This window comes from Vanessa atalanta, chromosome 1 (assembly GCF_905147765.1).
Source record: "Vanessa atalanta chromosome 1, ilVanAtal1.2, whole genome shotgun sequence".
NCBI classification, from domain to species: Eukaryota; Metazoa; Arthropoda; class Insecta; order Lepidoptera; family Nymphalidae; genus Vanessa; species Vanessa atalanta.
This window is the reverse complement of record NC_061871.1, coordinates 9,152,681-9,168,436: the sequence shown is the minus strand read 5'-3', so window position 1 is coordinate 9,168,436 and position 15,756 is coordinate 9,152,681. Positions and strand designations below refer to the sequence as shown.

The window sequence follows — 15,756 nt, the reverse complement described above, 5'->3', positions numbered from 1 at the left end:
AAAAAATGATAATAATTTGTATTCAAACCTAATAATAAGTAAAACAAATGTAATCATTATAATATATTATATCATAAAAGGTATTGGGAGGTCACTGGCCCCTAAGATACGGGGTTTTCTGTAACGTATAGTGAAGCAGTAAAAAGATTATTATTATTAATTAAAGATAAATTAAAACATTTAACGTAACTTTCAATAAAATGAAAAAAATATACATTAAATAAATATAAACGCAAAAAAATTGCACGTAAATACATTGTTTGGTAAAATAATACTGTAATGACACAACTCGGAAAGTACATTACAAAACGCATATAAATCTCATTATATAAAGTTTAAATAATTAAAATTTTACTAGATAATTTAACAAACAACCAGATTAATTAATCAAACTCTATATATAAATACATGATCATATTAATATAATATTTGCTATTAAAATAATTATACCTTAAAAAAATGTTGCTAGGTATGTAAATAAAAAACTTGAAAATGAAAAGTTAAAACCGTTTTTCATACAAATAATAAGTAACGTGTATAATTTTACTAAAAATTTATAATATACAATATATCATTCATGAGTATGAAGAGGGGAAGTAGGGGAGGGGGGGTGGATTAGTTGTATTAACATTCAATAAACAACGTTTTATAAGTAAGGTCGCTTGTGGCGATTTACTTTTATTAAATTACTATTGTCAATAAATTGACAATTATATACAAAGATACGAAACGAAACAGATAAATGTCATATTCATTAGGAAATAATTGTAGTATTGTTTGTTCTTGTGATCTGATATCACAAGTTTGTATGTGCAATGTATTTGTTACATGGAATTCTAGAAATTTCACGCATTTGAGCGATTCAAATAATGTGTAATACAATGTTATCCTTACTATGTAATTATATAATAATTCTGAGATATATTTTAATAGTATATATTTATACAAATATCGAAGTCCATAGAGCAAGCCGAGTCATTATATGTTAAAATATACATTCATCTATAATTAAGATTACAATATGGCTATGTTAACACAGATAATATATATTTATTAAAAATATGAAATCTTTTTACGAAAAATCCTCTTGATATGCAACTACATTAGGTTCTAATACGATTTAAGTAAAGAGGTTACATAAAATATAATAAACTAAAAACATGTTTCTAAATTAAAATTAAACTATCAGAATATGAAAATTTATTGTAGTATTATATGTCTGTCAGTGTTGCTAGAGTAAAAAATACAGACAGAAATCAGATCTAATTAATTCGCAGACTTTTCCGTAAAGCTTTATTGTTTAGTAAAATTGATAGAAATATAGATTTTTATATAAATTTTTACTTATTATATGGAATTTTCACAGACTACTGAGTCTTAGATTGACTAGATAATATTTTACGATATACGTCATACTATAAAATGAAAAAATCAATTTAAACAGAAGAATGCTTATAAATAACACTTAATATTGTTGAAACGTACATTCGAATACTTCGAAGAAACATCTATTAATATTTTATACTCTATGGTGCAAGTGATATTACTATTGTTATATGTAACATTAAATGCTGCTAAGTATTATTGAAATTAAAGATAAACAGACTAAAATAACAAGAATGTAAAAATAAAAGTACTGTAATGTAATGACAAAAAGTATTAAAATATAATATTATTAATAACTTACACATAATATTATTATTCTTTATGACATAAAATCATTTACTATTTAGATATTAATAAAACCAAGTTATGGCGTTAAAAAAAGTCTGTAATTTGTTGCACAGTTTTGTGCAAGGAGTCAGGGACTGCACTAACTACTAACTTATAGTTTTTCCTTACAACTTCACTTTAACAATTAAATCAAAAAGTGATATGAATTAAAAATGCGTTGATAGATTTTGAATATAGAATATTTTGTCAGTCATTTGTTTAATATAAATCTTAAAAGCGGAAACAGATTAAATATGTTTTTATTTTTTTAATTATAAATTTAGTTCATAATTTATACAAGCTGTAAATTGGCATACCGGTTTTGTAAGAATCATAGAGTATGCAACACTTATGTGGCACAACGCCGCAGTCTTACACGTGTCTATGGTTAAAGATAAAAGAACCAAAGAAAGCAATATTGAAACATTTTTCGTTTTGTTTTTGTATTAAGATTTTAATTTATAGACATGTAACTCAAGAATTGCGATTACAAAAATTAACGATATAGTATAATAAAGAAATCATGAACCTACAAACATTATTGAATGTACGATAAGACAAACGCATTACTGAATACCTTTTTAAAACATATTCAATATGATACAAGTCCTAATTTAGTCGTACTTTCGCGATGTGTATTGTACATTCTATATTTTATTCGGACCTAAACTTATTTTTTCCTATCGTTTTACCTGAAGGCTCGTAAGCACATATGAAACTGGCAAAATTTCGTGTAATAAAATAAAATTAAAAAAGGATGACGAAAATGAAAACTAAATACATAAGTGGTACATACATGTATGCGTATCCTATGTTATATTTATATATATATGTTTGAGTGTGTAAAGACAGTTAGTATGATTGGTTTCCATTTTATGTATCAAATAAATCCACTATACCATCCACATTTAAAAATATCTAATTTTTTTCTTGTCGTTATGTTTTTTACTAATATATACTATGTATTATTTTTTCCTACCAATTATGATATATATCATTTTATATGACATTCAGTTAATTTAATTGAACTTATATTACTACTTGCATGTCTTTAAAACTTCAACGAAATTTAAATAACTATAATATTCTGTCCTAAGGACTTTGTAACTTATTAAACTTCGGAAATATAATTTAATCATAAGTTACCTACAAAACAGGACTTACTACAACACTAAAAACATTTTATAACAAGATAAAATTTTGTGCCACAGAAATAAAACTATTAGACTATGAGCTGCATAAATATTAAGGATATTATATGTTTCATTTCCATTTTTAAACTTGACACTTATATTTGTTTATATATATATATATATATATATATTTAAATTGAGATCAAAAATATTTCTTTTTTGGCGTTTCACGCTATATAATTTTTCAATCAGATCGTTTATTTTACAACCAGCTCCTAGTCTATATAGTCAAGGAACATATCGGAATCTTAAACTTCTTACAATATATTGACATCCATGTCAGGAATGCGGTCGAAGGCTTCGGGAGCCCTGTTCCAGTAGTAGTAAGGCGGACCGGCGGAGAAGCAATATTTCTGGCTAAGAGGAGTGTCGTTTTCAACCCAATACATAAGGTAGAAGTTGCACATTTCATCATTGTTTGTTGGTCTGGAAATAGCACCAATAAAGATGTTAACTATGGGAATTCATTACTTCAAAATAAAGGAACTAAATTTTAGCGAACAGACTTTTCTCTAAGGAGACAACATCAATTTCATTTTAAAGTAACATCAATAAGTTTCAATACCCATTTTGGTTTTATAATTAACTATTCATATATTTTTCCAGCATAAAAAATACAAGACATAAACATAGTAATATAAATATTAGCATAATATTACACATATAGTAAATCTTTGCTGATAAAATCATATTATATATTGAGTTATAATACACATACGGCTCTACATCTTAGTTGAAGAGTACAAGTTAGAGTATTCAATACAATAAAAAAAAATATATAAATTAACTTATCCAATCCACTTACCCAATCTGAACAGTATGATGGTGGGTATTATTCATAACGCATCGGGCTGCAAGCACGTCGTTCTTCATGATAGGGGAGGTGTTCACGACCGGGTAGAACATCTGAGGTAGCTGAGGATTCTTGCTACCCAACACTTGCCAGGTATCGCCTTTCTCAGACCGACGTACAACGTAGCCAGTTACTTGGGTACCTAAAATTAATAGTAAATTATAGAGATTTCGTAGGTTAAAAGTATTAAAATTAATTAAAACCTTATATCCTTATTCTTTGTAATTTTAGACACACCGGAAAAAATCTCTTTTGTTTTTACAGCAACCTTTTTTTATTAGTACAGTAGTAGTCGACAAAGCTAATCAATATAAATTACAATTTGTTTGTAACTAAGTATGGCGAATGCGTTATTACCGTTAATTAGTTCTGCAACTTGCCGCTAGGGTAATATTGTCAATAGTTTTTTGGGGCGAAGTTCTTTTACGCGGCTTAAAGTAGAGTTTACAGTAAATAAAAAATATTTGATTACTTGGAGGTACGACTTTGTTAACACAAAGACGGGCTACCGCCCGTCTAGGTAGGTACCACTACTCGATATTGAGTTCCTAAGGATTTGGTATCATGGAATGGTCAATATTACTTACAGCGCCATTATCTATGAAAAGTGGTGTCCACTTACTATCAGACGGCTCTTTTGCTCATCCGCCTATCTAAGTTCAACAAAAAGAGTGAGCTGGCAGAAATCGTCACGTAAGGAAAAAGCATGCCCAGGCATCTTCCCCTCTCTTTCTCTGTTTTTATTGTATATCGTGTTTTATTTACTTATTTTTGTTATTGTTTTAATTCAAACGGAACTTTTATAAGAATTTAGTCATTGTCATTTAATTATTTTCAAGTGTTCTTAATTTATTTTACGGTGTCTGTCATTGAATACATAGTATTTAGCGAAAGCAGCTTCGTTCCCACCTACGACACCGATTGTCTTTTTTTAATTTGCACATTTAATTTAAACATGATTTATGAACATTTCGGTTCAAATGATACAACGGTCTCACCGAGAGAGTGCGTGTGCGGTCGGAACGCAAAGGGGTGTATGACTTTGTCCTCGTTGATGGTGCAAGCGGTCTCCATGTGCTCGATGCCGTGGGGGGCGATGACCCCGCTCGTGCCCAGCAGGAACACGCCCGCCTGGCGAGGCATCCTGCGAGCGAACATTGCAGTTATAAGTATGAATTAAATCTTACGATATAGTTTTAAGTCAATTTCACACAACCGATTGAACTGAAAAATTACACTATAATCTAAATTGATAAACGATCTAAAATACTTAGTAAATGTTGTAATCCATTCAAAATAGCGGCCAAAAAAAGCTCCTTCAATTTATTTTATTAATAAGATAAAAACATTACTCATGGTAATATTTTTATACATTTTTAAATAATATTTCTTTTACATCAAACTCTTGTGCTAATTAAAGATTTTAAGAGCTTAGTTATGATATTTCATATATTCAAATACAAAATAATACATGAACGACACCTACTTAGTTGTTGTGTACTCCAAAAATACTCCAGAGTTATCCGTCTTACCAGCTGAAACAAATTAATTTAAATTATAATATATAAAATTTTGAATCAGAATACACCAGGAACGTTTTTCTTGATACTTTCATATATATTTCATAGATAAATAAGTCTAAATCCAATCTGACTAGCAACCCGCCCCGACTCCACACGGTTGCAATAAATTAACAAAAAAAAATTGTGATATAAATATCACCTATAGCACTCAGTAATAATGTAGCAGTTTAGGGATAATATTTTAGAATCAGATCATTAGTTCCGAGATTACAACTTACATACAAACAAATAAATTTTATTTCTTTATAATACTAGTATAGATTTTCACCGTGCACTGTTATTTAGACTTTATGAGTGTACATGGTATTATTTATCCGTCTAAATATTTATCCCTCTTAGATGTTCTGGCAGATATCTTTTCAAGGACGCATCCATTTATTATATTTTTTATTTTGGTAGTGTTTAATAATTAAATAGACTTATCATTAAAAACCGTTAGTTGGTATGTTTTATTATTTATCAGTCATATACTTCTCTGTTTGGAAATATGTTAACTTTCTATCTCGTTAAGTCAGTAAAATCAGTCAAAACTATTAAGTTAAACTTAGATTAGGAATACTAATAATACTATGTTTATTTACCAGTGATATGAAAAAACATGGTTATAACAGCAACATACTTCCTTACCGCATCTTAAGAGATGGTTGTCATAAGAGAAGAAAAAGATTATTTTGGTAAGTATTTAAAACGGAATATTTACCATGTTTTTTATTTTTATTTGGTGGAGCTCGATATTTCGACATTATCTACGAATGTCTTGTTCACGAGACTGACATTTGACATTAGATGTTGATGTTCAACGATCTCCACCAAATAAACGTATCGAGCTCCACCAAATAAAAATAAAAAACATGGTAAATATCCCGTTTTAAATACTGTTAGTAGTAAAAATAACCATGTTAATTTAAAATCTTATATATTGGTAAGCTCATCTATCAAACGAATATTACAACTAACCTATGATGATGGTCTATGGATATCAAAATTATTATTCAATGAGAGCTTTTCTTCGGCTGGTGACCGGCCTAAAAGTCCAAGTTCATGCAGTGTAAGTTCATGCAGTTTACACATAGCAGCAGCTATAAATAAATGGGATAAGATGATGATGATGAGAAGTAAACTCACCTGGAAACTTCGTCATATAGTGCACTTGGAGTACAAGATATTTGATGGAGGAGTCGTGGCCGATGAGGAAACCCACATCCTTTGGAAGCTGCAGACGAGGTGCGTCACGAGCCCATGCGTATACTATCTGTTAATACAATAATAAGTATCTCCTTTAGTTATCTTTCATATTGTACACACAAATCAAAGGATTAGTACCACATGAAAAGTGGCATTAGCATTAGCATTAGCAGCCTGTAAATGTCCCACTGCTGGGATAAAGGCCTCCTCTCCCTTTGAAGAGAAGGTTTGGAGCATATTCCACCACGCTGCTCCAATGCGGGTTGGCGGAATACACATGTGGCAGAATTTCGTTGAAATTAGACACATGCAGGTTTCCTCACGATGTTTTCCTTCACCGCCGAGCATGAGATGAATTATAAACACAAATTAAGCACATGAAAATTCAGTGGTGCCTGCCTGGGTTTGAACCCGAAATCATCGGTTAAGATGCACGCGTTCTAACCACTGGGCCATCTCGGCTCAATCATGAAAAGTGGAATGAAAATAAAAGAAACATAGATAGAGAACTAAAGCTGTCAGAAAGAGAAGACGCTATAAAATAACTAACGTATACAAGATTTTTATTAGCAGAGAGTGAGAGAGAGAGAGAGAGAGAGAGAGAGAGAGATTTAGATAATTAACAATAGAATCATCGCAATCGAGAAGTCAAGTAGCTGATTTTATTCGTAAATTATTTCAAACAGGACCATTGACGTCATATTTTAAACTTAATACTCTCAATGAATGTAAGCTGCGATAAGCTATAAATCGTACGTAATGCAATCAAATCAAGTATTTCTAGGTCAAAATTTGCAGTATACGTTTCAACAATACAACATAATGATAACTTAAGATTATTTCAACTAACCTGTGATCCAGAGGCGCAAGGACTTGCTGTATTGTAATGGCTATCCAATTCGTTGCTCTGCATTTCACCACAGCTCCTGTAAATTTTAACAAAATATCCCATAAAAATAAACCATCTAAAATCAAGATTACATTTTTCAAGTACAATGTTACAACTGCTTTTAAGTTTTCTTTTCTTAAAACTATCATTTCTAAAATGGGTGAAAAAAAAATATTTAAGAGAAAACTACCAAAACTATAAATTAATAAATGAATTAAAATATAAGATAAAGAGAGAAATAAATGTAAGATTGTTCTTGAACTAATATCATCTCAATAAGACAATTGAATGTTTTACTATCAGCGTTTAACGTCAGGAAGTCTTCGCCATTCGGAACTAGACTGATGTTTCTAAAATATTTAAAATAAACTATCGATTGGAATATCCGATTCGATGTTATTTTCATTTAATTTTATTACCTAATTTCAAAAAAAAAATATTTAAAAAAATATAGGTACTTGACTTAAAATTTAAACATCTAATGGAATGAATAAGTCGTATATCTTATGAAAAGGCAGTCAAGTTGCAAATGGCGTGGGCGTTGTCATAAAGTAGGCTTTTAGATAATAAAGTGTCTAAAGGTTATTACGCCCTAAAGCATAATGTACATACATAAAGGCTTCAGTATAAAATCAGTGTAAGTAATTGGCGTAATTATATGTACCAAAAATAATTTCTGATAATATATATGTAACTCCGTAAACTACCAGTATCTATATCCGTTTAAAATTCAGTTATCTTGAGAAGACAGAAGAAACTTGGGAACAATTTACAGAGAAAAATTTAGGTAGTGGGCGTATAAGAAAGGCAGGAAGTTTTTCAAATATTATTTTTTTTCTGAAGTATCAAAATATTTCATATTTTTATACATATGTATTATATTTAAAACCTTTACGTTGCCACTAAAGTATAGAAAGACGCATTTTATAAATAACCACAAACCAATAAACATAATATAAATTCTTTTTTTTTTTAAACAGATTTATTATAAACTAACTGTGCCCGCGACTTCGTGCGCGTTTAAATTTAACAAAAAAGTTATTGTTGTAACCTAAGTTACTTCTTATAACATCAGCTATCTGCCAGTGAAAGTCCCGTCAAAATCGGTCCAGTCGTTCCAGAGCTTAGCCAGAACAAACAGACAGAAAGGCAGACAAAAATTGAACAATATGTTATTTTGGTATAAATGTACCGTGTATACATATTACATACACATGCATTTGGTTAAAAGCGGTTTTTTAAAATATTACAAGCAGACACTCCAATTTTATTATATGTGTAGATATAGATAGTTTTATGACTCATTTCCCGGGCTATTTCGTTACATGAAGGGCAGTCGTTACATTCATGTGTCTCATTATGGTGCTTATTATACATACGTATAGTTGAAATTCGTTACTACTTAACGTTATTTGCTTGTTTAGCCTGTCCCTTGAATAATTATGAAAGTTGCTTTGACGTCGAAGCAACTCGTTTATATTAAAAAAAACTAGTATTTTTTATTTATTTATCCGAGTAATATACGTCGATATACTTATATATAGTAATTCGTGACAAATAATTTATTCCCTAAAATAATATTGTTACCGTGTAAAGGAGAAGAAAAATCGATTAAAAAATTCACGTGTATTACCGTAATATATTTATGTATGCGGTATAGATATTACTATTAGAGTAGACATCTACCTAACAAACCGGAAAGTATCAGGTTCTTGAGTTTCCCTATATGATATACTATTTGTCACCCCTATATATCACTCTATAATACACTCTACTTACCACCAGTATATTATGAGCGGCAGCCCTGACATGTTTCTGTTGCTCTGTTCTTGTTGTTATTCAACCAAATTTTATTTTATAATCTCATATAAATCTTACATATCTTACTATTATTAAAACACATAATGAATAGCTAACAGAAAAATCTCTGTCTGATAATTCTATAAAAGAGAAATTCAGTTCTGCCATATTGAATCAAGCCACAATTAAATATGTTAAATAGATTATGAAAAAAAAACAAATACAGATTACATTTTTAACTTATGATTTCAACTCAATAATAAATAATTATAACTTATTGGTTACAATAAAATTTGTTATGGTATTTATATACAAAACAAATACCGTGGTTCTTTCAATTAGTTATGTAGTTTGTTATTGTTTATTAAAGCAAACTGCTTTTACAATCAACATATTTTGTTGACAAACTTCAATTGATTTACTTTGGTTATGTTTTAAATATTTTCATTGTACAGTGTGTTTGACAGAATAGAGAAATCTAAAGCCATAAAATAAATTTTTGTTCTGTTGACAGTTTTTCTTTCTGTTTTAAAAAAACACTTTATTGATTTTAATAATAAGACTTTCTGATGCCAAGGGTGGCTACTACATTTCTACTATGGTGGAAGATTTCCCTTATATTAGTTCTAAAAGTAGTTTTATTAATATTAAACATACCATACAGAGTCATTTGACCCTGGTTCAGAACAGCCGTATAGAAGCATGTGATGGGCTGTATGCATCGTAGCATTAGGCTTAAATCCGACTGGAAAAAAAAAAGATCTATTAAATGTCTCCAAAATGTATACAATTAAATATGGTGTCGGGTTGAATTTTACTCACCCACATAGAAGTTTTTCTGCGGAGCTATTCTTATAGGAGTACATAAGTATACTTCATCCTGTGAAAGAAATGGTAAAATTAAAATATATTCTTCTGTTAAAATATAACTATTATATAATATAGAGATAATAAAAAGAGTTATTCTGATTTTTTTTTTAAAACTATCTCAATAACCGACTGGAGTCCGAACTGGTTGAGTGTAAGCCTGGTTGTTCCTTGAAATGCATGAAAAAAAGGTTTGGTCTGATTGTATTATATGTGAGGGAATAGAGGGCATGTGTGTTTGTGCATACACTTGTGCAGTCCTGCAAAATTAGGTGGGCTTCTTTGAGAATAGCCGTTGTGACTGAAATTGGTCTGAAAGGCGTCACCATATTTTAACACACTAATCTCTTCATTAAACAGTCTAATTATTTTGATAGCCTGTATATTGAGAAAGGTAATATGCCATTTAACTTCAAACTTAAAATCTTTTAGCAATTCAATCAATCAATAACGATAAATGTTTCTAGTAAAGCTGTTGTACACAGTAAGTTTAAAGTTAAAAACTCTAAGTATAAGATTATCTACAATGGGCCTAATAATTTTGAAATAAACAATTTTATATCAACTATTTATTTACAAAACATTAAGGGTTAATAACTTAACTCCCAATATGTTGCAATCCACTTAAGACTGGATATAATGTCTTACATATTTACTTAAAACAAATTAAAGTTATTAAATAAATATGTAAATTAAATTGTATTGTTAATTATTATTCTTATTAAAAAAAACAGCGTAAAAGTCACAGTCAAAAAAAGTAAAAGTAACAGACTGTGGGACTCTCCCACTGGTGGACTAAGTATTAATCTCCATTTGAGAAGAATTGGAGCTTATTTATAAAATTATTAAATGTATACAATGAGTTTTCAGTGATATCTTAGGTAGGTACTTCAATAATATTCCTCTATTTGTGTTGGGTTTGATCAAATTTGTAATACTGGTGAAAGATTCCCCCTGGTGTTAGATTATTGCCTCCCACACTCCACTGACTCAATAAATATTACCTTTATCAGTGGTGAAGATAAAGCTCAAGTGTTTAATTGCAGGCAAATATCATATAAGATAATAAAAAAAAAAATAGCAATTGCTAATCCAAAATGTTTATCCATATTTGAAATAAATTTCGAAATGTATAGAATGCGGACCTAAACTCACATAGCCATTTTTCAATTGGTCTAATTTAATACATATTTCCACTGAAATTTATACAAATTTTAAGGTTTTCTGCTAATTAATATACTTTTATAAAATGGCTGCTAGTTGTGAATTGTATGATACACTATAATATTGACAAAACAATAAGTGTGGTATGCAAATCAAATGTCTATGTTACATTTCTATAGACTTTATTTAGTTTTTTGTTAAATATTTAAAATGTAATGATTACTGCAAAAAGTCATGTTATATTTATGAACTTAATGATTTACAAGATTATTTGTTAGATAAAAAAAACTACAAATAAAAGAAATAGTTCGGCTTTTCCATGAAGTACACAGTTACAGACGACCTTCCATATTGACACTTCTAATAGTTTGCCAATATTTATAATTTTTTTTAATTTCCAAAAGTTATAGAAAAAGTACATAACGTGAGAGCTCGTCTTATTAATTTTAATGATTTTTTTATCAATACCATTTATTAATAATAATAATAAATATTTTTGGATAGCTTGTACTTAATTAATATTTTATAGTTAAATCACATTAACCATTTCAAATTGAATTAAAAGCGATAAGAAACTAAGCGTTGAAATATTTAAGTATTGATTTTTTATGTATGTTAAGTTAAATTTTTTACCTTGTTAGGCCAAACATTTGGCATGAGAAAATCGTAGGTATCAATTTCGTAACAAAAAACACTTCGGCTTAAAACAGCAAGAGCAATAAATAGAGGTAGAAAAGAATTACACGACTTCATTTTTATTTTATATGAACAATTCTAATACACGTCAACGCCGCGGTAATTCCCTATATGAATTACTACGGTACTAAGTTTCGTCAACGATGTGCTAATTGATAAACTCAGTTAGTAGCATAAATATACATTTGTCCGCGTATGATCTGAACTGAACAAGTGAACACTGAAGCGACCACGACTACTAGTGTTTAATGTTTGTATTATTTTTTAAAATTTTCGGTCGATCAATAACATTTCCTATTGGTTTACTAACGTCATAGGTGTGGGTGGCCAGCTCAGAAATCTTTTACGAAATTCCACGTAGAATTTGTTCAAAATTAAATCATGTTAGGTAAACAAAAAATATGAATAAATTTTAAATCGATATTTAAATAATTTCCTAAAATAGTATTGCTGCTTTAAATACTTCATAAAAGTAATTCCTGCTTAAGTTAAGTTTTTATATTAGGTGTAGTTATTATAATGCTCGAAAACAATTGTTTTCTTATAAAAATTTATTAATCCTTGTATTACATCTATACTCTTAAATTTAAATTGCATATCATTTTACAACAGTAGGGCAAAATTTTTATTGAAAGCTGGTACCATTTTGCGTTCAAAAACAAATGTTATCTAAAAACTATATAGCTTAAAGTAATTAAAATATTTATATATCTAATTTAAAATAATTTCAGAAGTATATTGAAGCATAACATTTCTTTATGTAATTTATTAAAAACTTGATCTTATTTTTCGTACTTCCTACGATTTCCCATAGATGTCACTGTTTTAACATTTAAGTATATTTGAGATAATAACACTAGATGTCACTGCAATGAGGAGGCATGCAAATTTAAATAAAATAAAAACTGATGATATTTATATTTGTTAGTTATTTAGATGTATGTATGTATAATATATAGATTACTTTTCAGATCTAGTATTGTTTTGAAAAAATACACTAATTGCTTGATAGGTATGTTCCTAATATTATGATTCGATAATTATATTTTTATCATAAAAAAGTTATTGAATACAAAAAAAGACACGGTGTCTTTTAATATTTAAATAAACGTAGTAACGTTTATTAAAATATTATATTAGCCGAGATGGTCCAGTGGTTAGAAGATCCTTCTTAACTTCATCTCATGTGCCATACATGGTGAACGAAAGCAGCGTAGTGGGATAAGTTTCAGCCCTTCTAAAAAAGTAAGGAATTATAAAGTTTTACATTATACCATAGAAAAAAACATTCATGGATCATGTTGCTTATCAAAATAATGAAGTTCTATTTATTTCAATGTTTAACTGGTTAAAACTTTAGAACAACCATTACAAAAAATATGTTATACCTACCCATTTAATTGTAATAGGTACATGAACAAAATCTTTATCTAAGTGTATGTTATTTAATTTTAAATTAGTAATTATTAATTATTTTACATTATGCATTAATTACCCAATTTTATGATTTACTGGCAACACGGGTGCAATTTGTTACAAAAGAAAATAAAAAGTGCACTTAGCAAGAAAATGTATAACGGGTATTTATATTTTTTTTTATTAGGTTTAACCTACAATTTTCTAGAATATTATTTTCGTGTAACTCGAAAACAGATTTTGAAATAAAACCCCGTCGTATTCTAGCGATATGGTACATGTTATTTACAAATTATATATATATTTATACATATTTAATAACTTCCTTTTATCGCTCTTGTTATAAGTAATATCTCTATATACCTACTACGTGACAATATAATTATGCAAAAATCTGCTATTAGAAAATATATTCTTATCTAGTCTGCCTAATAATCAATATATCTCAATATAATAGGCCATCTAATGAGGCGCCAGCAAAAGTAGTTTATAACCTTCTAAAAGTTTATAACCTTTTTAACAAACCTAACACTTTTAGCCAGTGCTGCCATCATCACTGCACCGCCATTCCAACCAACTCGTCATCCGTTATATTATTGTTATATCCTTTTTATTTTTTCTTTCTATATTAGGGATTGGAATAATATATTGTAATATTTTATCGATTTTTCTTAATCCCTTACAGAGGTATAATTTTTTACATTTATAGTGTATGTAAATTCACAAATTTGATTATAGGTACTGGTGAAGTATCGTCGTCATCAACACTGAAAATGTAAAAAGATGATCGTTGGTTGTTGATGTCTTTGTTAGAATAGTATTTTTCGGATACCAAGGACTGTAAAGAGGGAAAAAACAACTATTTCCTCGAGAGGCTTCGCATCGACATCACACTTACTAACTTAATATATCGATATTTCATACTTACTACGTGTAGAAATCAAAGTAGCAAAATTGACAGTTATTATGATCATGAACGTCGTCCGGCACCCGCCTAAAAACTTTAAACTTGGATATATTTATAGGCATTGGTAAAGTTATCTGTTAAAATGCTGGCCTTTCATCAACAATCGCAATGAGCAAAGCCGAGCCACGAATAGATTCAAAGAATCAAGGATATACTTAACAACGATAAGGATAATATTTCTTACTTAATTAGGTGGATATGTTTGTCTGCCTACCTAACTATTTTTTGTTTTATGTAATAGGTAGGCGGACTGGCAGTATTAAGTGTTGTTGTTTGGCGGTAGAATATCTGATGAGAGGGTGGTAACCTACCCAGACGGGCTAACACAAAGCCCTGCCATCAAGTCATTTGTATTTTGCCATTTCAAGTAACTGAAAATGAAGAATTTAGTTTTAACATCAAAACAATATTCTCCAAAAAAACAGTATGTACCTATAACTATGCATCATACGATAAGCCGAAGCTGATATGATATAAGAATTATAAATATTGTGCTATTATTAAAGTTTCCTTAAAAAATACTTAGAAAGCTGCAAAAGAAACCGTTTAAAAGCTAAAATTCTATTTCGTAAATGCTTTCAAGCTCCCATGCAATCCTTCGGCTACAATGACAACAAAGGAAGTTTGTTTACATTTATCTCGTCACATCACGAACTATACATCAAGCGTGTAATGGAAGTATCTTGTAGTAATAACGTTATCTGTCAAGTCTCAAAACTACTAACGGTGTTGCCCTCTTTGAAAAATTCTATTATGCTTAGCAAAATAAATTGATGCCAGAGACCGCACACGTTTTCTAAGCGACAAAAGTTGGTTAGCTAAAAGTAAAAATCTGAAATAGGATTTTTAAATTGGGTTCTTTATAGTGTATCTTCGGCATACACATATTAATTTACTCGTGCTGGTACCTACCAGTATTACCTACCTACAGTATATATGTTGTATATACAATTACATATGTTGTATATTATACGACAATCTCATTGATAAAGTTGTTCATGAAAGTAAAAAATAATGTTTTGAATAATCATGATAAATATAAGAGGCAATAAAATTGGGTTGAGGGGTATGTGCAAGCGCTTCGGGCAAGGTACCACCCAATCATCAAAAATTCTACCGCCAACCGTTAGTTGCACTAGCTTACACAATCCATAACTACATACATAAGGGATATCTCAGTAACCAAGGCTTATGGACGATGGAGACGACTTACCATTAGGTGGCCCACTTGCTTGTCCATTTAATTATGCTCTCTCTCTTAAGAATTAAGTTCTTACGAATAATAAAAAGTAATCATTGTACCAAAAATAATAATAAGAGACGAGATGGCCCAGTGGTTAGAACGCGTGCATCTTAACCGATGATTTCGGGTTCAAACCCAGGCAGGCACCACTGAAATTTCATGTGCTTAATTTGTGTTTATAATTCAT

At 29.5% G+C, this 15,756-nt stretch overlaps 1 protein-coding gene across 1 annotated transcript; it reads right to left on the bottom strand.

The window, feature by feature from the left end:
- Window positions 1–531: 531 nt before the first annotated feature.
- On the bottom strand, window positions 532–12,224 carry LOC125067185 (peptidylglycine alpha-hydroxylating monooxygenase). Its single transcript, XM_047675624.1, has 9 exons — window positions 11,881–12,224; window positions 10,039–10,096; window positions 9,874–9,961; window positions 7,378–7,453; window positions 6,468–6,594; window positions 5,246–5,294; window positions 4,758–4,903; window positions 3,712–3,901; window positions 532–3,332 (listed from the first exon to the last, which is right to left on the bottom strand). The coding sequence occupies exons 1-9, from the start codon at window positions 11,998–12,000 to the stop codon at window positions 3,164–3,166; spliced, it is 1,023 nt and encodes a 340-aa protein (XP_047531580.1). The 5' UTR covers window positions 12,001–12,224; the 3' UTR covers window positions 532–3,163.
- Window positions 12,225–15,756: the final 3,532 nt, after the last annotated feature.

Excerpts from the sequence above, each read along its gene's own strand:
- LOC125067185 (XM_047675624.1), bottom strand. The coding sequence starts at position 12,000 with ATGAAGTCGTGTAATTCTTTTCTACCTCTATTTATTGCTCTTGCTGTT. Across the intron at positions 9,962-10,038 it reads GCAGAAAAACTTCTATGTGG|TCGGATTTAAGCCTAATGCT; the intron begins GTGAGTAAAATT and ends TTTTTTTTCCAG. Across the intron at positions 3,902-4,757 it reads ACCGCACACGCACTCTCTCG|GTACCCAAGTAACTGGCTAC; the intron begins GTGAGACCGTTG and ends TATTAATTTTAG.